Source organism: Echinops telfairi, unplaced genomic scaffold (genome assembly GCF_000313985.2).
Source record: "Echinops telfairi isolate 266 unplaced genomic scaffold, ASM31398v2 ScPeMD7_10;HRSCAF=50, whole genome shotgun sequence".
Classification (NCBI taxonomy): Eukaryota; Metazoa; Chordata; class Mammalia; order Afrosoricida; family Tenrecidae; genus Echinops; species Echinops telfairi.
Window position 1 is genome coordinate 5,604,487 of NW_022103907.1, and position 26,074 is coordinate 5,630,560.

General features: G+C 34.8%; 1 protein-coding gene across 1 annotated transcript in view; it reads left to right on the top strand.

Annotated features, from left to right (window-relative positions):
- BIRC6 (baculoviral IAP repeat containing 6) overlaps window positions 1-26,074 on the top strand; it is a 203,808-nt gene that overhangs the window by 124,543 nt on the left and 53,191 nt on the right. The window contains exons 61-65 of the mRNA XM_045287023.1: window positions 7,016-7,316; window positions 9,412-9,629; window positions 10,412-10,576; window positions 12,123-12,291; window positions 24,441-24,651. Of these exons, the coding sequence (XP_045142958.1) occupies window positions 7,016-7,316; window positions 9,412-9,629; window positions 10,412-10,576; window positions 12,123-12,291; window positions 24,441-24,651 (1,064 nt within the window). The remainder of the gene's footprint in view (window positions 1-7,015; window positions 7,317-9,411; window positions 9,630-10,411; window positions 10,577-12,122; window positions 12,292-24,440; window positions 24,652-26,074) is intronic.

Below are 26,074 nucleotides of genomic sequence, written 5' to 3' on the forward strand. Positions count from 1 at the left end.
AAAAAAAAAACCAATGTGGTTCTTGAAGAGTTTCAGATATTAAGCACTTTAGGTTTGTTGAATGAGGTAGAGGATTTAGTCTTAGTAATTTCATGTCATTAGCATATAAATGCCTATTCAGAAAATGTTTATTGCGTACCTACTATTCAGGTATCTTAAGACATTCTGATTTTAAGGTGATGATAACCTTGAAAATTCACATAGAAAGATAATGATTCAAGTATCATTTTAATTTAATTTATAGAATAATTAGTCAAAAGTTTTAAACAGAAAAGGCCATAATATTTCTAAGATTATCATTGCTTTTTGAGTTTCTTTAATCCAATATTACTAATCTGGAAGTACATGAAAAACAAAGTAAAGGTAGTAATCTACCTAATTCAGATAAAACATTACCTGTTAAGTATTGGAAGAAAAACATGTATTCAAGTATAAGCCAACCTGAATATCCACCAAAGCACTTAGTTTTACCACAAAAACTGCATATAAAATGTGTGGAAAACTCAGCTAATACTCGAGTATATACGGTAATTATTGCATAAATCCTTCATATAATACAACTTTTCGGTTTTGATATTTGATTAAATTGCCCACCTGACGTCCTATATATTCCTAAATTTTTTACTACTATTTTATCATTGTTAGTGGACATTGTTAGTTTAGGACAGTTAAGTCGTTTCTAGCTTCAGCTGAGCCCGTATAATGCAGTGTAGGACTGTTCAAGGTTGGGACACTTTGGAAGCAGAGTTCGAGGCCTGTCTTTAGAGATGCCTGTGGATGGGTTCAAACTGCTGCTACCCTGTTGAATAATAGTCAATCATTTAACTGTTTGCTTCATCCAAAGACCAGAGACTTGTGTATTCATTAAGATTTCTAGGGTCACTTAACTTTTTAAGTGGTAGCTATTGCGTATTATTACTTTTCTTTCTTCACATTCTAGGTCTAGCGTTTTCTATTGTGCCATGTTTCCTTTAGACCCTTGGGAAGCCTTTCTTGAAGTTGGAAAACCACCACTGCTAAGCTCTAAGCCCATTAATAAAATCACACTGAAAACCAAGAGTCCATTCAGGCTCATAGTGCCCCTATTACAGTGTTTCCAAGACTGTATGTCTTTATCAGTGCAGATAGCCCCATCTTTCTCCTCCAGAACCGCTAGAGGCATTAAACCCTAACCTGGCATGTATCCCACAGCACCACCAAGGCTCCTAAAAAGGCACTATAGGTCTTTAATGCTGAAATTCAATATAGTACCTTCTTTCATTTAGACCAAGTGTTCTCAAGGAACCAATGCAAGAGAGCTTTAAAATGTTTTTTTTTAAATTCCAGTGTCTTTCAATTCTATTTTTCTTCAAAATGTTTACAGCTTCCATGTATTGTCTAAAATATTGACCCCAAGGGAGTGAGATTTTATTCTTGGTGAGTAAAGAAAATGTTATACAATTACAATGGTTTCTGACCTACCAAAGCTAAGTTCTCTCTAATAGAATCTTACTGTTGTTGTTTGTTTAAATCATTTTCTTGGGGGCTCTCATAACATTCTATTTATCAGTTTTATCCATCATATCTGTACACATGTTGCCATCATCATTTTCTAAACATTTACTTTCTATTTGAGCCCTTGGTATTTTGTTTCTCTCGTGAGGGTGAATTATTTTTTGTATTTCTGTTTTGAGATATAATTTACATAGCATTCAGTTCACACATCATTCCGTTCACTCTTCCTTAAGTACTCTATTCAGTGGTTTTCAGTATATTTGGAGTTGAGTAGCCATCACCACAGTCAATTTCAAATATCACCTCAGAAAGGTACCCTGTGCAATTCCTTAAACCCTCCAAGCCCTAATGACTACCCATTTATTTTCTGTTGCTAAAGATTCTGGGTGATTCAGGTAAATAAAGTACAATATGTGACCTTTCTAACTCTCGTCTTTTCGTTTAGCATGATGTATCAGCACTTCAATTCTTTTTTAATTCATACACTATAAGAAAATCAGAGGGGAGCCCCACAAGGGTGCTTTTAATATTGAATTGATACTTAAGAGATTTAAGAAATCTTGTTCTTGAATAAGGGAGTGGGAGTAATGAGTAGGGGAATCAGGATGGGAAATTAACTGAGAATCATGCATGAGACCAGGCTGCCTGGGCAGACAGGTGGGACTCCTGAGATTGTGGCCCTTAGTCACCGTTCATGTCTGGAACTGTACCTACTCCCATTTAGAATAATCAATTATTTATGATCTAAAGGGTGACATTTCCACAAAGACAAAGGTTAGAGGGTTAGAAAGGAGGAGGAATAGAAATAGGAAACACGAGAAAGTGGAATAAGTGGAATAAGTGATGGTACAATGAGAGGATTGCGTTAGATGAGTTGAAAGAAAATGTGAATGAACTATTGAATGTAAAACTTAGGATCTCCTAAGCCTTTGCCTACTTCACAACAAAAATTTAAATTACACAAGGCACACATGAAGGGGTCCCCACCTCACCCCCCAAAACTCTGCTTGGTGGAACTTTGTAGTATGCATCCATTCTGCCCCCCAGGTGAGCAGCCAGCAAGCACTCTGAGTTAGTTCACCCAGTGGTGTCTCCTGGGAAAGTTCTCTGTGGTCGAAGTGAATTTTTTCATGAAAGCAGTTTTAATCGAACTTCATTTTTTGTGGTGGACAATTTAAGAGAACAGCGTGCAGTTGTGAAATTTTGTTTCCTGCTCTCGGAATTATGCCATGGGAACTGTTGTGGTGTTGAACACGACTTACAAGGACAGTGCTATGGGGAAAACTCAAGTGTATGAGTGGTTTTCTGGTTTCAAAAAAGGTGAAATGTCGCTTGATGACAAAACTCTTTCTGGACATCCATCAACTTCCCTAATGGACGAAAATGTTGACTTGTAGTACATTTGGAGTCCATTCCACCAGGTCAGACTGTTAATAAAGCTTTTGATTTAAAGGTTCTGAAAAGATGGTGTAACAGTGTGTGACAAAAAAATGCCTTATTTGTGGCAGACGAGGTACTGGTTTGGCCACCACGACATTGCATTTGCCCAACACAGCCATCTCAGTGTGCCAGTTTTGGCATAAAGACAGCATGCCTCTCTTGCCCTACGCACCTGACTCACCTGACTTCGCTCCTTGTGACTTCTTTTTGTTTCCGTGAATCAAGAGGGACATGAAAGGACAGTGATTTGATTCCGTAGAAGAGGTGAAGAAAAAAACAAAGGAAGTGTTGTCAACCAACCAAACAGATGAGATTCAAAAATGTTTCCAAGAATGGAATCACAGATTTGACAAATGTATTAAGTGTAATGGAGAGTACTTTGAAGGTGATAAGGTGGTTCTGTTAAAACAAACAAACAAATAAATAAATACATAGCTATGGGGGGGGAATTCCAGTTTTTTTGTTTTATTTATATATATATATGCACACACACACATATATATACACATATATTCAATGGGTAATTCGATAACTTCTAGTGTATTTATCGCTCTGTAAAGAAACTTGGTACCTATTGTCTTGGTAATTTTTCAATTAATGTGATATTTTCAAGGTTTATCCATGCATCATTGCATAGGCGCACCACATTTTATTTATCTAATTGATCAGTTGATGGTCCATTGGGTTGTTGAATTTTTCGATGGTTTATATGACTGGTGTTGTGACAACTTATGTACATGTTTTTTTATGTGGTTATCTGTTTTCATTTCTCTTGGTGGATACATACCTAAGAGTCATGTGTTTAACTTTTTGAGAAACTGCTGTTGGTAAGCATTGGACTGCTAGCCCCAGGATCCAACGGTTCAAACCCATTAGCTGCTATTGGAAGAAAGGTGATGCTGTCCGTTCTTAAGGATTTACACCCTCAGAAACCCTAAATAGAGTGACAGTGGTCGGAATTAATTCAGTAGTGGATTTGTCTATAGCCTTTGTCATTCTCACCAACAATGTACAGTGATTCCAGTTTCTCTTAATTTTCCCCAATACTTGTTATTATCCATAATTTTTATTACAGCCACTCTAGTAGGTGTGATTTGATATCTATTTGTGACTTTAGTAATTTCCTAATTACAAATGACGTTGAACATCTTTTCATGTGCTTACTGGCCATTTCTGTATGTTCTTTGATGAAATGTCTGTGCAAAGATTTTGCTCATTTCTTAATATGTGTGTGTATTTTGAGTTGTAATAGTCCTTTATATGTTTTTTTTTAATTTCCACATTATTGAAACTTTCAGTACATTTTCTTGTACAAATGGTGCTTTAGATCTGAATGGACACTTTTTTGGGTGTTTTTTCCCCTCTTGATGTATTTGGAGCCCCTCATACATTATTCTAGAGGGTTTCTCATGCTTTTTAGCAGGTAGGTGCTGTTCAATTGAATGGGTGTGCCATATTTAACCAGTCCCTACTCCTGTATACCAGGTTGTTTTCTATTTTCACTTTATCGAACACTACAGGGGCTATCCTTGTATATGTGAGGGGTCTGCAAAAAAGTTCATGGAAAAATGGAATTGAAAGATCGTGGAATTTTCCCATAAACCACTTATAAGGCTAGATAGACAAGCATGCCTATGTCCCCATAGGTTTTTGCTTTGTTTTTCTGAAAAATATTTTTATTGACATCTTACTCCAATATATCCCTTCCCTTCCCTTACAGTTCTGCTGTTCAATCTCATCAGGTGGGGCTATACAATCATCAATGCTACCAACTCCTCTCTTTTCCCTTTCCGGCTTCCCATACCCTCCAGGAACCCTTAATCTGAGGGTTCATGTACCGAGCCATCTTAAATGTGCAAATGAACATACACAAGTCTAACATGACCAATTAGGTATATCACATATGCACCACAATAGTAAGGGGAGGAAATCTTAAATAACTAGAGGATAGTTATGTGGCTCATCAGTGCCACATTGCACCCTAGATTTATCCTTCGTTCTGTGAGGCCCTACTAAGACGGACTGTCCAATTATCTTGCTGGTGGAAGTCCTTTATACATTCTGAGGTGTAAAACCTATCAGGCATATAATTTGTAAACATTTTGTCCCATTCTGATGCTCATGTTTTTCACTTTCTATATTAACGGCACTTGAAATGCCCAAGTTTTTTGTTTTAATGAAGTCTATTTTTTTCTTCTGGTTACTCATTTTATGCCATGTCTTTAGAAACCATCACTCAACTGAAGGTCTTGTATAATTTATACTTGTATCTTATTCAAAATGTTTCATAATTTTATCTCCAGTGCTTAAATATTTGATCCTTTTAAATTTTTGCATATTGTATAAAGCAAGAGATTCCTATTCTTTTTATTTGAACATATCTAATTTTAGTGTTGATGTCCTTATGAAATAAATTATAAATGAGAGTTTATTTCTAGAATCTCAGTTGTATTCCATTGATATATCTGAGACTGTTCAAAAAAGTTCATGGAAGAATGGACTTTTTAAAAGGTTAACAGAATTTTTCCATGAAGTTTTGGAGGCCTCTCACACTATGTTGATTATTGTATTGCTTTAGTAAGTTTGGAAATTGGAAGTGTGAGCCCTCCAATTTAGTGACTGTTGAGATTGTTTAGGCTGTTTTGGGTCCCTTGAATTTCCTTATGAATTTTAGGAGCACTTTTTTTTTTAGCTATTGCTATTCTTTTCTTTTTCTTCTTTTAAAAAAATTCATTTTATTAGGGGTTCATAGAACTTTTATCACAATCCACAAATATATCAATTGTGTAAAGCACATTTGTACATTCATTGCCCTCATCATTCTCAAAACATTTGCTCTCCATAGGATCACTTTTTAATTTCTCTTAAGTCACCTGTGATTTTGTTAAGGATTCACTGAATCAATTTAAGTTTTTACTTAAATCAATTTAAGTTTTCGGATTCATGAACATAAGCCCTTGTGCAATTCTTTCCATGGTAATTTAAACCTGAACCTGTATGATATTAAAAAATACGTTAGAAGAAAATTATTATTTTTACAAGTAATCCCAAAGTCATTCAATCAAGAAACATAAAATATAGGGCTTTTTCAAAGCCACTGTCGATTTTATTTTATAGCTTTCAGATTTTGCATTGTTTCTTAAGTCTTCTTAAATGTGGAACAGTTTACTATTTTCATGACCTCAGTGTTTTTAAGAATACAGACCAGAAATTTTGTTTATCTGGGCAACATCCATACATACCGCTTGCTGATAGGATTTGAAAGCATACACCTTTCAACAGTGTGTATGCAACTTCCCCGCCTACTCACCCACCACCACTTGCCTGCCTATAGTTTCATCGTTAACTGCCATTCTCCGCTAAAAGAAATCAGCGCCCCTTGGATAGCTTCAAAAGTTACAGCAGAGCACGTGCGAGTGAGCCTAAAACTTCTTGAAGTAACAATGCTCAAAGAATTGTTGGGGCATGTAAAAAGGACATGAGAGCCAACTGGCTATCCACTGACTAAATTTAATTGAATTTGGACATCAAAATAAATAATGATAATAGTTTATAATTAACTATAGAATAAAGTTAGAACCCATGCTGATGTAACTTAATAAATGCATGTGGAGGAAAATGTTCTTCCTTATACTCTTATGCCATCTAGTGTAGGAGATGGAAATAGGAAGTCACCATTTAGCAAGCATCACAACAATAATTGTTTCAGGCAGTAATCAATAAATGCTGAATTAATGTGCTAATGTTTGGTGAAAAAAGAAAGATTTGCCTAATCTCACAAGATTGCACATACTTAATTGCCAAGGGCAAAATAATAAGAAAGACACACTTTAGTCATGATGTCAGGCTTTACCTAATGTTAAGGGTTTTTGTTTATTTTTTATTTGTTTGTTTTTGATAAGTCACTTTGAAACCAAAACTACTGCCTTGAACAATAGCCCTAATGGTGAGGAGCGGCAGCACTATTCCTTATGTTCCTGTATATTGAAGAGACCATTTGACGTGTAATTTTTAGTTTTGAACTTGATGTTGATACTTGGAAATTGTCACAGAAAATTGTGTGTTTTTTTCTTTTCTTTAGGTGAGTGCTCCAGTTGTAACATCTACCACTCAGGAAAAACCAAAAGATAGTGATCAGTTTGAGTGGGTGACCATTGAACAGTCTGGGGAACTGGTTTATGAAGCACCGGAAACCATTGCATCTGAACCTCCACCTATTAAGTCAGCCGTTCAGACCATGTCTCCCATACCTGCCCATTCTTTGGCTGCCTTTGGGTTATTTCTACGCCTTCCGGGTTATGCTGAAGTGCTACTGAAAGAGCGAAAACATGCCCAGTGCCTCCTTCGATTGGTGTTGGGAGTGACAGATGACGGAGAAGGAAGTAAGTATTTGGTTTCGTTCTGATCATTATGCTGTCTTGTGTAAAAACTTCACTTCTCTGATCTATTGTAGTGTCAGATAAGTAGCATTTATTGGAAGAATTAGTTTCATGTGTAAGAACATCCATTGCCAGTGTATATATAGCCAATGTATAAAAAGAACCATGTTAATTACATTTATGTTCTATATAATTATCCAGATCATTGGCTACTACTCACCATCATTTTTTTTCATAGTTAATGTCATACTTGCGTAGAAGCTGAGCTTTTCAGCACATTTAATGCATTTTTTGTGGTAAAAGTAGGTGCCTCGGCTATATATGGTACTAGATTTTTTATTTACTCATTTTCAGTATAACTATACTGAATCCTAAGGACTCTTCATTTTCATTCGTTGTTCATTCAACAAATATTCACTAACTGCTTTAAAAAAAACACCTAAGACCTGATTGGAGGGATTTAAAGAAAAAGGACATATGTAGATTCTACTCTCAAGTAGCTGATGCCATCCACTAATCAAAGGAACATATATCAACATAGAAACTCACCACGTTATAGAGCTGTGAGCGGAATGCACGCTACAGAGGCTCACAATGTTTCCTTACTACTCACTGTAAACAAAGCAGGATAATATTTAAATGAGGCCCAAAAGGTAGATTTGATTTGGGTGGGACTGAGCAATTTCAGAATGAGGAAATGTTTTAAAAGGGAACTCTGGAAACAGAAGCAGAGAGGGTAAATTATCTGATGAAATGAAGTAGCTAACACTCATTGTAAAGCTAATCTTATACGCAGGTCTAATAGCCATGAGGATTTATTAAAACTGAGACAGTGATGTATTGAGTAACCTTTTTTAAGAAAGCAAATGTGATACCAACACTAAATTAAAGGACAGCAGGCTGCAAAGAATACTAACAAAGTAATCTGTAGCATAGTGCTGCAGTAATAATGTAGGATAGTGATAGAACGCTATAGTGATTGTTCTGTTTGATTGGCATTTTATTTAATAGGAAAGAGAGGGGGAAATTACATGATATGCTAGCAACTTGGCCAAGTTTTTTTATTTTTTAATTGTAACTCAATAACCATTTGATTTGAAAACTAGTATTTTCTCTTATTTTAAATATCTTAGTATTATAATTAGGAGTAATGTCTCTAAAATGTCATTTTAAAAGAATAAACAATTAAACCTTGCACCACTAAAAATAATTAATAAAATGACATGACTTTATTTGTAGACCTGAATCTCTCAACTGTTCAAACTACTTTTTTTCTTTTATTTAATTGATGTGATTTTTTTCAGAATGTTGATATTATCTTAAGCAGATTTTATAATAACTGCTATTAAATTACATCACTTCCAAATTAAACCTTGTTATTTGCTTGGTTTCCAATATAAATTGTATATGGTTTTTACAGTAAATTAGGAATTTCTAATTATTTTATCTGATTTTTATTGTAAGTAAAGAGAAGGGTAAGAACACTTAGCAGAAATGGAGAAAGAATTGATTATACCATTTCACACTATTTCAATGCGTGTACAGTGAAAATTTACTTTAGCAACATAATTGTGATACTGTAGTCTGTCATAGTTTGATCAATTCCTGATGTAATAGTGTTTTTATTTGTTACTTTGTTTTTGCACTTAATATGTCTTCGTGAGCAGAATGTAGTAGAAAATTAAGAGTCTTGAGAACATGCTTCCACTTTTCTGTGGGAATTTGTAAGGAGCCCTGGTGGCACAGTGGGTGAAGTGCTATGCTGCTAATCAGAAGGTTGGTGTGTTTAACCCACCAGCCGCCCCACAGAGAGAGATGAGGCCGGCTGCTTCTGGGAAAGTGTACCCCTCAGAAACTGGGGCACAATCATGTCTGTCTTACAGACTCACTCTGGGTAAAAAGCAGCTCTGTGGTTGTGGGTTGGGTTTATTGGCGGGTGTCTGTCTTACAAAGCTTTGTTATTTTATGTTATTCTAGTCTTATTTGTGTTATTGGGTGCTTTTATAACAGATTTCCTGAAATAGATTTCTATGACATAATCATTGTTTGTGACCCCGTTTGAAGAGACTTACTTTGCCTCCCGTTCTCTGTCAACTAGGTCACATTCTGCAGTCTCCGTCAGCCAGCGTGCTCCCAACCCTTCCGTTCCATGTCCTGCGTAGCTTGTTTGGCACCACACCTTTGACGACCGATGACGGTGTGCTGTTAAGGAGGATGGCACTGGAAATTGGAGCACTACACCTCATTCTTGTCTGTCTGTCTGCTCTGAGCCATCATGCCCCACGGGTTCCAAACTCTAACCTCAATCAAACAGAGGTAAGTTTAATCTTATGTAAAACTAAAGTTAATTCAAGGAGTATAGAATACAATTTTTTTCTGAAGTAATTAATATCTCAGAGACTTGTCCTTTCTTGCCCCTAAAACAACAGGTATTAAAAAGAAAAACTTTTAATTATTTTATATCCTTCAGGAAGCCATAAATTAACCCATGAGCTTAGAAAAGATTTCATAGCCTAATAAACATTCCTATTACCAGTATATATTGATTTTTACACTGTAATCCTTCTTATCTTGAACTTTGGAGAATTATATTCTTGAAAAAGAGGTTCTAGCTTGTATAATAGGGCAAGAAAATAAAAACAAGAAGAAAATCTCTCATTCGTAGTTATGATTTGGTTGTATTCATAAAAAATCCAAGCCATAATTAATGTGATAGTGACTTAAGCAGGATCACTATATAAAACACAAGCAAAAAAGTTTAGTATTTAAAAGTAAAGTAATTTTATTTATTTATTACCTGTCATGGAGTCAGTTCCAACTCACAGTCATCCCATAAAACAGTGTAAAACTGCTACTGTGGGTTTCTGAGACTGTATATAACTTTTTAATTTTATTTTTTAATATTTAAAACATTTTATTGTCAATTAGGTGAGTGTGTACAGAGTAGATCATCAGTTACATTCCAAAATGTTTCAATTCATTCATTATAACTTTTAAAATCATTTATTTATATTTTAATAAATCATTTTATTGGGGGCTCTTACAGCTCTTAAAACAATGCATACTTTTGTGTGTGTGTGTGTGTCTGCTGTTGTAAGCCACAGGTGTCAAGCTCTCATAACCCCACATCAACCGAAGAGCAGCAGCTCTATTGGGCCAAAGGCACTGGCTTTGGAACAGGCTCTACAGCTTCGGGCTGGGATGTGGAACAAGCCTTAACAAAGCAAAGACTGGAAGAAGAACATGTTACCTGTCTTTTGCAGGTATGTTTGCAAAGTTGATGTTATTAGTAAAGATAGTTAAACTATTTTTTTTAATTTAAACTAATTTTTAAAATGATGACCTTTTCAACTCATCCCCAGATATTTTTATGTCTCCTTGTCTTCTCTACCTCTGATACATTTTCATTACACAGTAGACAAAGTTTTTTTCCCCTTGCTTTTGTGTGTTTTCCGAGTAAACAGTTTCTTTACCTAGAAAAAAATAAAAGGATAAAATTTTCCCCCAAAACTGGGAATTGTAGTTTATTTTTAGTTATCGTCTCAACTTGCAGAGCAGTATCTGAACTCTTTTATTATTGCCTGTTTTTAATTGGTGTGTTATTTACACCATTATATAATAGACATGCTAAACTAGTATAGAAAATTTTCATGCTACCCAAAAAAAAAAAAAAAAGAGAGAGAGACAGAGAAAGCTTGGAGCAAAGATTAGCTTTATTTTCTGTATCACTTATTTGAGTGTTGTTGCTCAAGTCTGAGCCTTATTTTCTGAATTTCTAGAAATTCTAGAACAATAGATGGCATATCACCTAGTGTGAAATTTTAAGATTTCATCACCCTCAAACTGTAAACTTAATCTGATCTATTCAGTAAAATAGTGCAGGTTAGGAATAAGTTTTGTAAACTTAGGTTGATTGCTTTCATTCATAAACACGGTACCATTTTTGTTGTAAAAAACACTGTCATGCTGTCGGCCCCTACACACTGTACTACTTGTGCAAAAAAAGTCACCAGAAAGTGTAACAAATTCCTCTCCGCACTCCAGCTGCATCAGAAGGAAATCTCAGCTTCTGTTCAGTTAAAATGCCAGTCGCTCCACTTAGCTCTTCTGTCACTCAACCGCCACCACCCAGTGCTAGGTCATTTGGCACCAACCGCAAGCTCTCAAGGCCATAGCGTACCTCCATTTCAGACCCATTGACCTTTCCTTTTGGGGTTTTCTTTACACTTTCAAGGTACCTCACCACAAACCTGGCTTCCTTCACTTCAGGTTGGCTGACCCACCAGGCTCTTTTCGGTTCCATAGTTCATTAGAATAACTTACAGGAGATGCCAAAGCTGTGAAAACAACTTCAGTACAACAAAAGATACAAATAGAGAGACACATAGGTGAGGCCTGGACAGCCACAGTGTAGAGTTCTGTTTCCCAAAGAAAATACACCTCCATTCTGTGCAAATGTTTACTCTTTGCAGTCCAGAATGTAGATGAGCCTCATCTTCAAGGTCTTTATAGGCCTCACCACATACCCATGATAAATTATATCATAACCCCAGGTAAGCTTTTGTGTTCAGGGCTCTTAACCTAGGCCAAAAGAACAAACTGCTTGTAGCCAAGGTGATTATGTTGTACATGGAAAGTACATCTTTTTGTTCTTGAAATTTTGAATTTAAAATAACATTTTTTAAAACATAAAGCATGAGTGATTGGTTGGTTGAGGTCAGAATATATGCTCTTAATATTCAGATTACCTAACATAATTCATGCTTTTAATTTAAAGCTAAAATGTTGTTTTAATTAAACTTTTTCTAGGTTCTTGCAAGCTATATAAATCCTGTGAGTGGCGCAGTAAATGGAGAAGCTCAGTCATCTCCTGAGAGTAGAGGACAGAACAATAATGCCCTTCCTTCTGTGCTTCTAGAACTTCTCAGTCAGTCCTGCCTCATCCCAGCCATGTCCTCCTATCTACGAAATGATTCAGGTAAGTCATACTGGAATTACTGCTTTGAAATAACTTTTAAATGAGTATTTCTGTTACATTGTCAGTTTACAAAGTAAAATTGAATCAGAATATTTGATTTCTTCCCTAGTATGTGTAGTTGTAAGCTGTAGAAATTTATTTCTAAAACTTTCAAAGTTTTTTGGTAACATAATTTGTTAGCATGACATGACTTATACTAGAATACACAATAAAAGTTTCCATTATTCCTTTGTACTTGTGAAAGTACATTTATGTCTATTAATAACATGTAACCAAAAATGCTAAGGCAAACTACAGACAGCATGAAAATAGATATTTTGTTTGAATTGTAGTAAAAAGACTTGTAACAATACATTTCCATTTTAGCTATGTTTAAGTGAATAATTCATTTATATTAGTTATTTTCATTATGTTGTACAACCAACACCATTATCTATTTTAAGATGTTTTTCATCGTCTTCAACAGGAACTCATTACCCCTTAGACAGTAATTTTCCATTTCTCCTACTTTCATTGAGTATTTTTACCATGAAAGCATGTTGGATATTGATAAATGTGTTTTCTACATCAAATGAGACTATCATGTAATTCTTTCTCCTGATAAAATAGTACATTTCTTTAATTTGTTTTCTTTTGTTGATTGCATACCTTAGGAAAATCCATTCAGTTGTGTTGTAAAATTTTGTTGTTTTCAATTTGCAGGCATTTTCTTGACTGTTTTTACATATGTATTTATATGGTATCTGGCTTGTTGTTTTCCTTGTAATGTCTTTGTGTGGATTTCATATTATGGTGATGCCAGTGTCATAGTCGGTTTAGGGTAATATTTATCCCTCTTCTATTTTTTGAAGAGTTTAAGAAGATAATTCTTCTTAAAATGTTTGATAGAATTTCCATTGAAACCACCTATTGCATGAATTTGGGGGAGAATTTTTTATTTAGTTTCGTCACTTGTGGGTTTGTTGAGATACTCTGTTTCTACTTGAATCAATCTAAGCAGCTTACAGCAGAAAAGTGGGTGAAGAGAAACGTCGGGGGGTTCATGGCGGGGACACGAGAAAGGAGGGGGGAAATGAGGAACTGATACCAGGGCCTCTTGTGGAAAGCAAATGTTTTGAGAATGATGAGGGCAACATAAATACAAATGTGCTCGACATACATTGTATGTACGTGTGTATGTATGCATGTATGTATGTATTGTGATAAGAGTTGTACGAGCCCCCAATAAAATGATTTTTTTTTTAATTTAGGCAGCTTATGTGTTTTTTAGGGATTTGCCTATTTCATCAAGGTTAGCCAATTTGTTCTCTTGAACCCTTGATAATTTATAAATTATTATTTTGTCATATCTTGCCTTGTCCGACATCTCCCTTTACCCACTCTTCTGGTGTCTGTTCCCCATGGAGGAGGTCACTTGTAGAGCCTTTCCAATCTATCATCCCAGTATCGCCACTCACACCACTGGTCCTGAAGGGATCATCTGCCCTGGATTCCCTGTTTCCACTTCCTATCTGTACCAGTGTACAGTTGATAAATGTTTTAAGGAGACCTTAGGAGGATGTAATATACCACAATCAAAGGCAATCACTTTGTTCCTGTTAGCATTTTTTACATTTCACCCTCTTTTCGGTATGTGTAATAAGGAACATAAAAGTATTCATATTAAATATTGAACTTTTAAGTATACGTGAAAGGTGTCAGAGGGTTAAATTACGGTATGTACATTGGATGGAATGTATTTCGCGTTTAAGAGTTAGAATGTGCCAAGGAGCTCTCAAACAATAGTTAGCAGTAATAATACACGGGAAGTGCTTAACGTTGAGATGGAGTCTGGCTTAAAAATAACTAAAGATTACTAAAATGGAAACTTTAATAATTTCTAGTTTACTTACTTTTTATTTTAAATATATTCCCGTTGTACTTTCCTTTCATCTTCATGATAACACTTTGTTTTACTTCCTCGTATTGATGAAATATTTTATAGTTTTTATCTCTTCCTTGTGTCTTTGGATTATTCCTAGGAAATTACTAGAATATCATGTTTATCTGCTCTTGTTTCTTATTTTTACACATTTTAAATGATGATGCTCTTCCATATTCTTTAAGGGTGATGAAATAGAAAATAATAAGCCAATCACCTTTTAGTGTTTGCAAGACTATCTCTGATTCCTCAGAATTGCAATGATCTATAGGAAGGCTTATGCTGCCTCAACAATCTTAAAACAGACTAGTAAAATAGTGTGCTGGGTGCTGTCATTGATTTTCACGGATAGCAATTCCATGTGACAGAGTAGAACTGCCCTGGCAATCCAACTTCAGACTAATGAGTCCACATAAGTGATTTTTACAATGCTTTAAAATGGTGTTGCAATTAATTTAGTCACTTTAAATCTTAAAAAGCCACACCTATTCCGTGTTGTCTTTATTGTTATTTGTCATCACACATTCACAACAAAGGTAAAACTGTCTTATGTGTCTGATTACCATAGCTTTCCTACTACTGAGTAAGCCTGCAGTTAGTCCAGTAGCCACTAGATGGTGGTCCTGCTTATTGTTTGAGGGATTTGGTACAATTAAATGAATTTGAAAGCTTACAGAATGTTATTTTTCAAGAGCCTCTCATCCATCTCACCTCCGTTTTTGATAGTGTTATGTTTCTATCTAGAAACAAACAAACCACAGAACAAATTACATTACTAGCCATTATTTTATTAAGATTTGCTAGAATCCTCCTTTTTTTTTTTTTGAGTCTTTCACAGGCTTCTTTTTTTTTTTAAGTGTTACTAGCATCTCTGCCTTTTTAGTGGTGTGTGGAGATGAATATTGTTTCAGAGCAGAAATGGAGAACAGAGTTATACTCAATCTCTATCCATTTCCAAATTAGCAAGAAACATCACATTACATTGAAACCCAGAGAGATTTATTAAGTCCTCCAAGTTTTATCTGTTCATCAATAATAAACTCAGAAAAAACTTACCTGCTGTCAGTTCAGTTCGATTGTGTCTCATAGTGACTTCATAGTACAGTTGAACTGCCTCTGTGGCTTTCCAAGACTCTAAATTTTTATGAGAGTAGAAAGCCTAATTATTAAACTTTATTTTTTTCAAAATAGATACATGAGTATTTTCCATAGATAAAATAAAGGGATTAACATATATTACAGGAAGCTGGCAATAAGAGAGTTTTCTTATTGAGGCCACTATAAGATATTTCTCTGGTTTTATTAGGTAAGGGATGTCATATACAGTAAAATCTGTGAAAGTCAGAACTTGGGGGAAATTGTTTATTTAGATTTAAATGGGAAAAAAATATTTTCTAGAAATATGTAAATATTATTTACAGATAATGAGAATCCTTGGGTGTCACAAATGGTTAAGCCCTGAGCTGTTAACCAAAAGGTTAGTTAGTTCAAATTCACCCCAAAGGTCCCAAGGGACAGGCTTGATTATTGTCAGGGGCCTAAAGAAAACAAATCTACATGCAGTTTGATTATCAGTATGTCTAACATGCAGTCCTTTTCAAATATAGGTCACGTTGTTTGGCGGCTTATTTGTACTAGCAAATCTAGTGTTTTGAGGCAGTAAGCCTATTGTCCATTTTCACTGCTTTCTCATTGATACTTTCTCTGTAAGAGTGAAATTTGACTATTCTTGTTATAATTTGATTACTTACACTAGACACTCATTAGTCCTTTTTGTTATTCTTAGAGCAAGGCATTTACCCAGATTGAAATGCATGACATTATCTTCAGAAAATGTGCTTATAAAAGAGTGGTACAAATACATACTCATAAATCACAGGTGAAGGATTGTCCCAATTATGGATATCATGGACAGCATAGATTCTTTTTCTTTCTCCCCCGAGCTTTGTAACTTCTGCTACAGTTATGACAGAAGTTCCCGTTTTCTTGGTGATGCTCTTCATCTAGAGAAAAAGAAAATGACTAAAATCAGTAGGAAAGGTAGCTTTTTTTTTTAATTAGGGGAGCATATTTATTATGTAGAAAGGTAACTTAAGTACCGAATATACTTGTGTTTAAGCTGAGTTTTTCAGCACATTTTTAATGCAGTTTTTGTGGTAAAATTAGGTGCCTTGGCCAATATTCAAGTCAGTGTACACTCGAGTGTACAGGTATATAGAGAAATAGTACATATTTTACCAATATGTGTTGCTTTCATTGTATAGTTGTATACTGGGCGGATGTATTTTAGTTTAGTAACATTAGACATTACAGAAGGCGTGTGCCTTTTTAATGCAATTTTAAGTCATGTTAGCTTTTTTAACATAGTGTTAGAAAATATAATTAAAAGGTATGCATTAAAGTCATTTACTATTTTGATTATTCAGTAGCTGTAAATGCATTTTTCATTTTTCCATGTATATTTAACTAGTCTCACATGTGAATTGCAGTATGTTTGATGTGGAAAATTCATTTACATATAAGCTATATGTGGGATTGTGCAGTATGGGGATTACAAATCATTGTTTTCCTCTGGAAATGGACAGGATAATTATTATGATGTTAGATACTATTAAAACAATATTGAGATTAAATTTACTTTGCTACTATTTTAAGAACATTGAACTCATAGCTTGAGTTTATTTCTTTTTTGATAAAAGATACATGCACTTATTTTCTCTGATGACACAACATCACACTTTATAGCTTAAAGTAATGAAGTTGCTCCAAGTCAGACTTTTAGAATAATTTAAAGAGAAGTATTTCTTACCATGCATTTCCTCAGAAATCAAGTGTAATAAGATATTCTGCTTTAGTCCAAAGTAATGAGGAGCAAACCCTTGATCTTCGTGGAGAGCTTTTGTGCGCACTCAGAAAAAGAAGCAGGGTAACCTGGGCAGGCTCTACATAAATCTTGGCAAGTGATTTCAGTATTTCCAGAAAGGAGAAATATAATTTCTCTGCGTAATGCTAATTGCTATGATAAAAGTTAGACAGAACCCTTTATTTGCATAATTATATGAAGGCCGCCACCCACTTGCATCTGTAGCTGTTGATGCTAAGTCCAAGATGGTCTTCAGGCATTGCATAAGTCAACCACCAACCAATGCAGCTTAGCCTCGGAGGGACAGTAGCTCCACTTGTTTACTGTAAGCTGTAGTATTCTAAGATCCACCCTTGCAAACATGGCATTGCATGACAATGCATTATGACTCTGCTCTTTCACCTTTGGCTGCGCACATTTAATCCTGTAATAACACTGGAATTGCCATGTGGAGAAGAGCGAAGTTCAAAGATACTTAAGGGTTTCCTCATGAATCTCTTTATGGTGACTATTGGTGTTGAGGAATTCAGGCCTAAAACTGCTGCTTTCTTTTGAGTATTTTTACTGTAACAAACAGGTTTTCATAAAGGGTTATGAGAACCAGACCTTGTTGCACACTGACAATGTATATCAGCTAGTTTAAAATTCCATTTCTTCAAAAAAGTATAAATTTGCTCGTTTTGAGTTTTCCAAATTAACCTCTTTGAAAGGTTTCGGGAGAGAGAGAAAAATAGAATCTGACATTTACTCAGAATTAAATAACGATATCATTGCATGCACAGTAGATTCCAGGAATATAAACTTAGATTGTTGGGTGCATTAGTATTGTACGGAATTTGAGATAAAAATGATGAATTGTCAAGAAAGATCCAAAAATACAAAACTTGGTATTTGTATTTTTTCACATTTTAAGCTTAAAATTTCAAGGTGATTGAGAAGTGAAAAATAACAAAATTTATCATCCAAAGTTCTTTGTAAAGTAAACACACTATTGTTTCTTCATACTGTGTAGATTATATTCCCCATTGCATTGGCCGATATGTTTGTATTTGCTTCCATCTCTCTCTTGATACAATATCATAATTTCTAGAATGTAAGATTCCCAACACCTTACTCCTCAGTTTGCCACCACAGTAGACTAAAATAATTTCTGATATGATAAAAAGAAATACCATATTTCATATACAAAAGGGCTTTTAAAGGCGTGTGGGAAAATATAATTAAATTAATTTTATTTTACAAAAACTGGTGTTTTACAAGAACTGCCTGGTTTTCTAACACGTGGATAGTATATGTTGTCAGTTTGACTCAAGTTGTCCTCAGAGGCATTAGAACGAAAATTCTAGTCCTCAGCTGTCTTTACAGGTTTTCATCTGCTTGAGTCCATTGTTGCACCATTTGTGTCTTGAGTGCGCTCCACTCCACATAGGGAGTTCATCTTCTCGCTCTCTGTCAGAGGGTATTCTGTTGTGATCCGTAGGATTTCATTGGCTGATTTTTAAAAGTAAGTCACCAAGTCTTTTTTCCTGCTCTTGGTCTAGAAGCACTGCTGAAACCTGCCCACCAGAGGCGACTTTGCTGACATTTGAAATGTCGGTGGTGTGGTTGGTTCTGGCCTCATAGCAACACACACGGCACCACAGTGATAAAGTGACAGATGGGGGCTAAGGATAGAATAAAATTATATATTCACCTGAAAATACTGTGTACGTCACAGTTAATGTATCTTAAATAGTCTAGAGTGGTTAGCGTATAGGTTATAGTCTGTAGTTTAGTCTACTAGACTGTTCTGTTCTTGGCACTTCATGTACTGGAGAATAGCTCCTCATTTTGTGACTTTTCTTGTTTTTGATAACTTCACAACCATTGTTTTTTTAAACAAAAATTCCCTGTATTACATGTACTCTTTCATAATTATAATTATATCTAAAAAGACTACTCTTTAATGCGATCGTTTATTTATTTATTTATTTATTTATTTATGATCATTTTATTAGGGGCTCATACAACTCTTATCACAATCCACACATACATCAATTGTGTAAAACGCATTTGTACATTCATTGCCCTCATCATGCTCAAAACATTTCCTCTCCACTTAAGCCCCCGGCATTAGGTCCTCATTTTTCCCCATTCCCCCCTCCCTTGTGAGCCCTTGATAATTTATAAATAGTTATTTTTGTCATATCTTACTTTATTTTCTTTAATTGATATGTTTTACATATTATATCCGTTTTACGTTTCCAGAAAATTGACCAGATAGTATAGTCCCCTACTTAGACATTGGGATTCAGTTCTGACATAAGTTGAATACTTTTTCCCCCCCTTTAATGTTTTCATTTTAATCGTCTTTTATTACCAGTAGCTTTATAATCTGATCTTTATCTGTCTTTGTGGATTGACAATATTACATGTAAATTTACAGGTACATTTTGATATATACAAAAGTACACAAATCATAAAAATGTATTCCAGTGATGAAGAAAGGTTGGATAGCATTGGCATTTTGCATTTGTATTAATAATAACTCTACTTGTGGAAGGTTCTGGAAGGTTAAGTTCTAAATTTGATGTTCTGCCATAAGGATGATGTTTCGATTGATCCCATCCGTCCGTTTTCCTGATCATATGCTTTTGGTGCATGTTCATCTAACTGCAGTTTTCCCCATGTTCACTCTGTTCATGGAGTGTTCCAAAAAAGGTGACCATTGTGAGGTGTGTTGTAACTTGAATGTTAAGCTTGATTTGATCTGTACTGAGTTTCCTTCTTCCCCCGCGCACATGGTCTCTTAATGTTTCATCATTTTGCATCCATGTGGTAATTTTTTATAAAAGTTAATAGTTTAGGGTTTATTCCTTGTGTTATGTTTCTATTGATCTTGACAAACATATCATTCTGTTGTGTCTACTATTAAAACAATATACAAAAAGTGTAATTACCATGCAAAACAATATATTCTCTTCATTATTCATTCTTCCTTTAACTCACCCTAGGATCCACTTGATCTTTTTATTGTCTGGAGTTCTGCTTTTTCCAGACTGTCATATAGTTGGAGGCATATACTAGATCGTGTTTAAAATTGACTTTTTTTTTTTAGTATGCAATCTCTGTTTAATGTACCTCCATGTCTTTTCATGATTTGATAGCTCCTTTTTATTGCAGAATAATACCCAACTATATATGGATGTTACCGTTTACTTATCCATTTCCATTTTGAAGGATATCTTGATTGCTTCCAATTTTAGGTGGCTTTGAATGAAGCTACTATAAACATTTGTGCAGGTTGATGTCTGAATATAAGTTTTCAGTTCATTTGGATAATACTTAGGAGTGCGATTGTATGGCAAAACAATGTTTAATTTTGTAGGAAACTGTCTTCCAAAGTGGCTGTATGTGTATTGTGTTGTGCCCACTACAATGAATAAGAGTTCTTGTTGCTCCATAGCATTTGCTCTAACATTTGGTGTTGTCAATGGTGGATTTTTGTGATTTTAATAGATCTGATAAATGTTTTTGCAAATATGTTCTACCAGTCTGTAGCTTATTTTTTCATTCTCCTAATACATTTTCCTTCACAGGGCAGATTTTTAAAATTTTAGTGAAGTACAGTTCAGAAATTGTATTCCATGGATCATGTTTCTAAGTATTCATCACCAAACTCTTAGGTTTTTTCTCTCTAGATTTATACTTGTGTTTTCTGTGTGATCCATTTTGAGGTAATTTTGGAAGATATAAGGGTCATTGTCATATTTACTTGTATAGGGAAGTCCAGTTGTTCTATCACCATTTGTGGGAAAGACATATTTTGCTATGAGAAGGCATTCACTCCCTTGTCAGAGTTCAGTTGACAGTATTTGTGTGAGCCTGTTTCTGAGCTCCTTTCTTTTTCCTTGATCTACTTTCCGTTCCTTTGGCAATCTTACCCAGTCTGTGTCAACATAGCTTTATGGTAAATCCTGAAGTTGAGTAGTATGAGTCTTCCAACTTGGTTCTTCCGTTTGTTGACTATCCAAAGTCTTTGTTGACTATCTTTTGTCTTTCTATGTAAACTTTAGAGCATTACTTATTGATAGCTACAAAATAACTTGTTGGGATTTTGATTCACTTGATTTGTGTTCTGTTATATCTTTACTATAGGCTGTCAGGGAGAGGTTTGGAAACAATAAAACTATATTAATTACCCAAATGAGTTTATGAAGTCTTCTCTTTTTTACAAGTTCAAAGTTGTAGGTATGTGCATTTCATGCTTTATGTCTTCACATATTTGAAAATTAAAAGAACATTAAGGGGAAATGTAAAACCTTTTTTTGTCTTTTCCTCATATTCAAAGCATTATTACAAAGCAATTGAAGAATATAACCATTTCAGTAGAAAAAAGAACAAATGTGAATAAGCACTTAAAGGAAAAAATAGCCTCTTTATTGAAATATGACACATTGCAGTTCATTCAAAGTATACAATTCAGTGGTTTTAATTGTATTCAGATATATTCCACTATCACCAATTTTAGAACATTTTTATCACCTCAAAGAAAAACCCTTAGTCTTCAGCTGTCACTCTCCTACTCCCCATTACCCCAAATTTAAGCAACCACTTAATTATTTTATGTCTGTAGACCTACTTATATACATGTTCTTTTGTGATTAGCTTCTTTCACTTAGCATGATAATGTCATGGTTCATCCTTGTACCATAGAGTAAGTCTAACTTACATACAACTCCTGCGACAAATTCTACACCACAACCACCTTCTGAATGTGCAAACTTTGAAATCATTAAAAAGGCTTTGACCCTTTTCTTACACTAGAATAAAAAAACCCATCGTCATGAAGTACATGCCCTTTATTAAGTTGACAGAATTTCCTTTTATTCCTACTTTGGTAAGATTTTATTGTAAATGGGTGTTATTGTTAGGTACTGTCGAGTTGGTTTTGCCTCCTAGTAACCTTTAGTACAACATCAAAATACCGCCCTGTCCTGTGCCCCGTCCTCACTATTATTGTTAGATTAAGCCCATTGTTGCAGCCACTGTGTCATTTCATCTTGTGGAGGGTCTCCCCCCCCCCTTTTTTTTGGGGTTTGCTAAGCAGGATATCCTTTTCCTGATAATATGTCCAATGTACAGGAGATGAAGTGTCGCCAACCTTGCTTCTAAGGAGTATTTTGGCTGTACTTTCAAGACAGATTTGGTATTTCGGTATCCTTTGCCAGCACCGTAATTCAAACGCATCTGGTCTTCTTTGGTTATCATTATTCACTGTCCAGCTTTCAGGTGCATATGAGGTGGTTGGAAGTGCCATAGCTTGGATCTGGTATAGTTTAGTCCTCAAAGTGGTATTCTTGCTCTTCAACATTACAGAAGTCTTGTGACAGAGCTTTCAGAAACTCACAGGGCAGCCCGGCTCTGATGTATAAGGTTGCAAAGAGTCGATATCGACTGGATGGCTGTGAGTTTGGGTTGTTTTTTTGTTTTGTTTTTGCAGAACAGATTTGACCAATACAAAACATTAATTTGATGTCTTGACTGTTGTTTCCATGAGCATTGTTTGTGGATCCAAGCAAATATGGAATCCTTGACAGTTGTACTCTTTTCTCCATTTATCTAGATGTTACCTATTGATACAGTCGCGAGCATTTTTTCCCCCATTATGTTGTTTTTCTTCTGTATAATTTAAAAAGTATGATTCCTTATACCAAAATCAGCAGACATTGACACAATTTTATAATATGCTAGAGTTCTTCAAACATTTTCTTCAATATGCTGCTATTAACAAAATGTAAAAAAGTGTATATTTCTTTCAAAAATAAGTTTTATTGGCCTATAATTCACATATCATACAATTCAGTAGTTCAGTCATTAAAAAGAGTTGTACAATCTTCACAATTAATTTTAGTTTATTGAGGTTTGAAATGAGAGTGTTGAATTTTGTTGAATGCTTTGGTTAGGTCTATTGTGGTGACCACTTGGCTCTTTATTTTTTGTTTATTCCCATGGTGAGTTACACTCTGAAGTATTTGATGTACTTTACCTATTAGATCATCTGGAGTTTTCTGCTGTAATTAAGACCTAAGTTTCTTTAATAAACATGGACTGTTAAGATTTTATCTTTTTTTTTTTTTAAAGAACCAAATGGCTTTTGTGTGTGTTTAATTTTGATAGAACATGCATTTGACTTATTGCTGGTAGTGAAAGAAAGAAACCTGGGTGATTCAGGTCTGACTCGGGGACTGCAGGGCGGAACTTGCTCCGTAGGATTTCTGAGACTAAGTCAGTGCTTCGCCACCCTCCTCAGGCCGTGACCCTTTTGTACAGCTCCTCGTGTGGGAGGGATCCCCAACCATAGCATTGTTTTTGTTGCTACTTAATAACTAATGTTGCTACTGTTATGAGTCGTTATGTAAATATCTGATATGCAGGATGTATTTTCATTGTTACAAATGGAACATAATTAAAGCATAATGATTACCATAATCACAAAAACAACATGTAATTATATTTTTTTAAATATTTATTCCAATTACAAGTAAATGACATTTTGTCTTGAAGCATGGTGTAGCATAACACATTAACATAGCACATTACATAACATAACACATTACATCTGTATTTGTACGGGATGTATGTGATGGGGTGGCGTGAAGACATCATCACATCACAGGTACTCGGATGTGACTGTATCTGCATGTGGGCAGACCTGCCTGAAGGTGGATAGAGGAGTGGTGTGTTCCGAAGACCATCGGTAATAAGTGTTTTCTGTTGGTCTTAGGCCACTCCTGTGAAATGGTCATTTAACCTCCAAAGGGGTCATGACCCACAGGTTGAGAACCACTGCTATAAATCTTTACAAAAGCAGACAGTTTGACCTTTCTCCCATGGAATGGCTGATGGGTTTGAACCATGAATCTTACAGATAGTAGCCCAATGCTTCTACTTTATCACCAGGTTTCTTTATTGAAAGAATAGTCAACATAGTTTTCTTTGCAGACAAGAAATTTTATTTGTTGAGTTAAACTTTTAATAAATTGATTATATTGCATTCTATGTAATTTATAATAATGACTTTAGTTTTGAAAAATTCTATTTCATAGTAAGAAACATGTTTACTGCATAGTGGGTTTTCTGGGTTATTGCATCAGTTTTGTGTGTGTTATAAAGAGACCTTTAATTACATTTCTCATTCCCCCTGTAAATTGTATGCTTTACATTTGTACCCCCAGAATACCTGTTATTCAACTGCACATTGGCACTGCACAAGCATGCTGTATTAGTCCCTAACCATTTAACCTTAGAATCCAGGTAGAAGCTGCGTTGCTGTGAATTTTTTTTATTGCACATCTCATTTTATTCTTCTCCTTATTCTTACAGTACTGGACATGGCAAGACATGTGCCACTGTATCGGGCTCTGCTGGAATTGCTCCGGGCCATCGCTTCTTGTTCATCCATGGTGCCCCTGTTATTGCCTCTTTCTACAGAGGATGGTGAAGAAGAAGATGAACAGTCAGAATCTCACACTTCCGTTGGTACATTATTAGCCAAAATGAAGACTTGTGTGGATACCTACACCAACCGCTTAAGGTACTAAATAGCATGTTGGTTTATTTTGACCTTGCTTTAACAATGTTTGCTTATATTGCCATATGGATTTGGCTTCTTTGTTTGTTTTCTAAGGCTGAATTAAAATTAAATACAGAAAAGCACTATATAAATCTATAAAGAAAAATTCCCATCCAAATCCTACACCCAGAAACATTAATATTTGCAATGGTTTATCTGACTTCTTCCTATGAATTCATTTTTAATAGTTTTATTGGCATTTATTTCACATATTGTATGATTTAATCGTTCAGTAATATTAAGAATAATATTCTTGTAGCAATAAGTATGCATTTTTTAAAATGCCATCACATTGTACCTAATATACAGATAGATACTACTTTCATTTGATAAGGATGTCAATGATGCCTCTGTCCCTGAGTATATATCTCTGATACTGTTCTTTGCCGCCCGCCCCCAGTCATTTTATTGGAAGCTCTTATAGATATTATTAACATTCCATCGTTCAAACATATCAAGCAGTATTGTACAATTGATAGTGTTCTTCACATGTATATAAACTCATTCAGTGCCTTCAAGTCAGTTTCAACTTAGTACTGTATATAGGTGCTGTAATTTACTTAACTCTCTATAGACATTTAAGTTGTTTGAGTATATAATAGCCTCATACATATAGATGGATTTCCAGAGAAATCTTTGTAGGGCATATTCATAAAAAATAATTCTGTTTTATTATGATGCATGTTATTACTTTCATCTATTACCTTTTCTAAAGGCCAAGGTGACCCTTTCAGTATTTGTTAGAGGTACAGTAAAATTGTATTTTTATCATCTTGGAAAATTGAAGTTTTGAGTCGCCTAGCAATCCTTTTCTTTTCTCTTAGCAGATCTATTTAATGGTTTGTCAGTTTTCATTAAAGATGAAATTACAGACATAATCTAATTTATAAGTCATTTACTTTTAGCTAATAGTGCCACTGAAATTTATTTTTTCTCAGTGGTCTTTTGAGTCCGTCAGTATTCTTAAAAGTATCACAATATTTGTATCACCTATTCTCACTTATTTTTTAAGAACCTAAGAAAATGACAAAACAGAATAAGTGAAATAATGGCAGGGAATTGATCTCTAGGGGAGTTGTTTCATCAGTCTTTACCTTCTAGGAAGAAATATATTTCTCAGATAATTATGACTTTATTGGTTTTTACACTGTTATAATAATCATTTTAAAAGTTAAGGGCTCAAGAGCCCCCAGTAAAATTATCTTTTAATTAAAAAAAAATTAAAACATAAAAATTAAATTAAAAAAAATTAGAACTGTAATCAAGAAAAAAAATTAATGGCTCAGTACCAGAATTTACAGAAATTTGCAGAAGTAACTGTAAATTGGAGAAGAGGTGAAAGGAAAAGCCTATTGGTAGAGATTGGAAGCAGTATGTTCATACT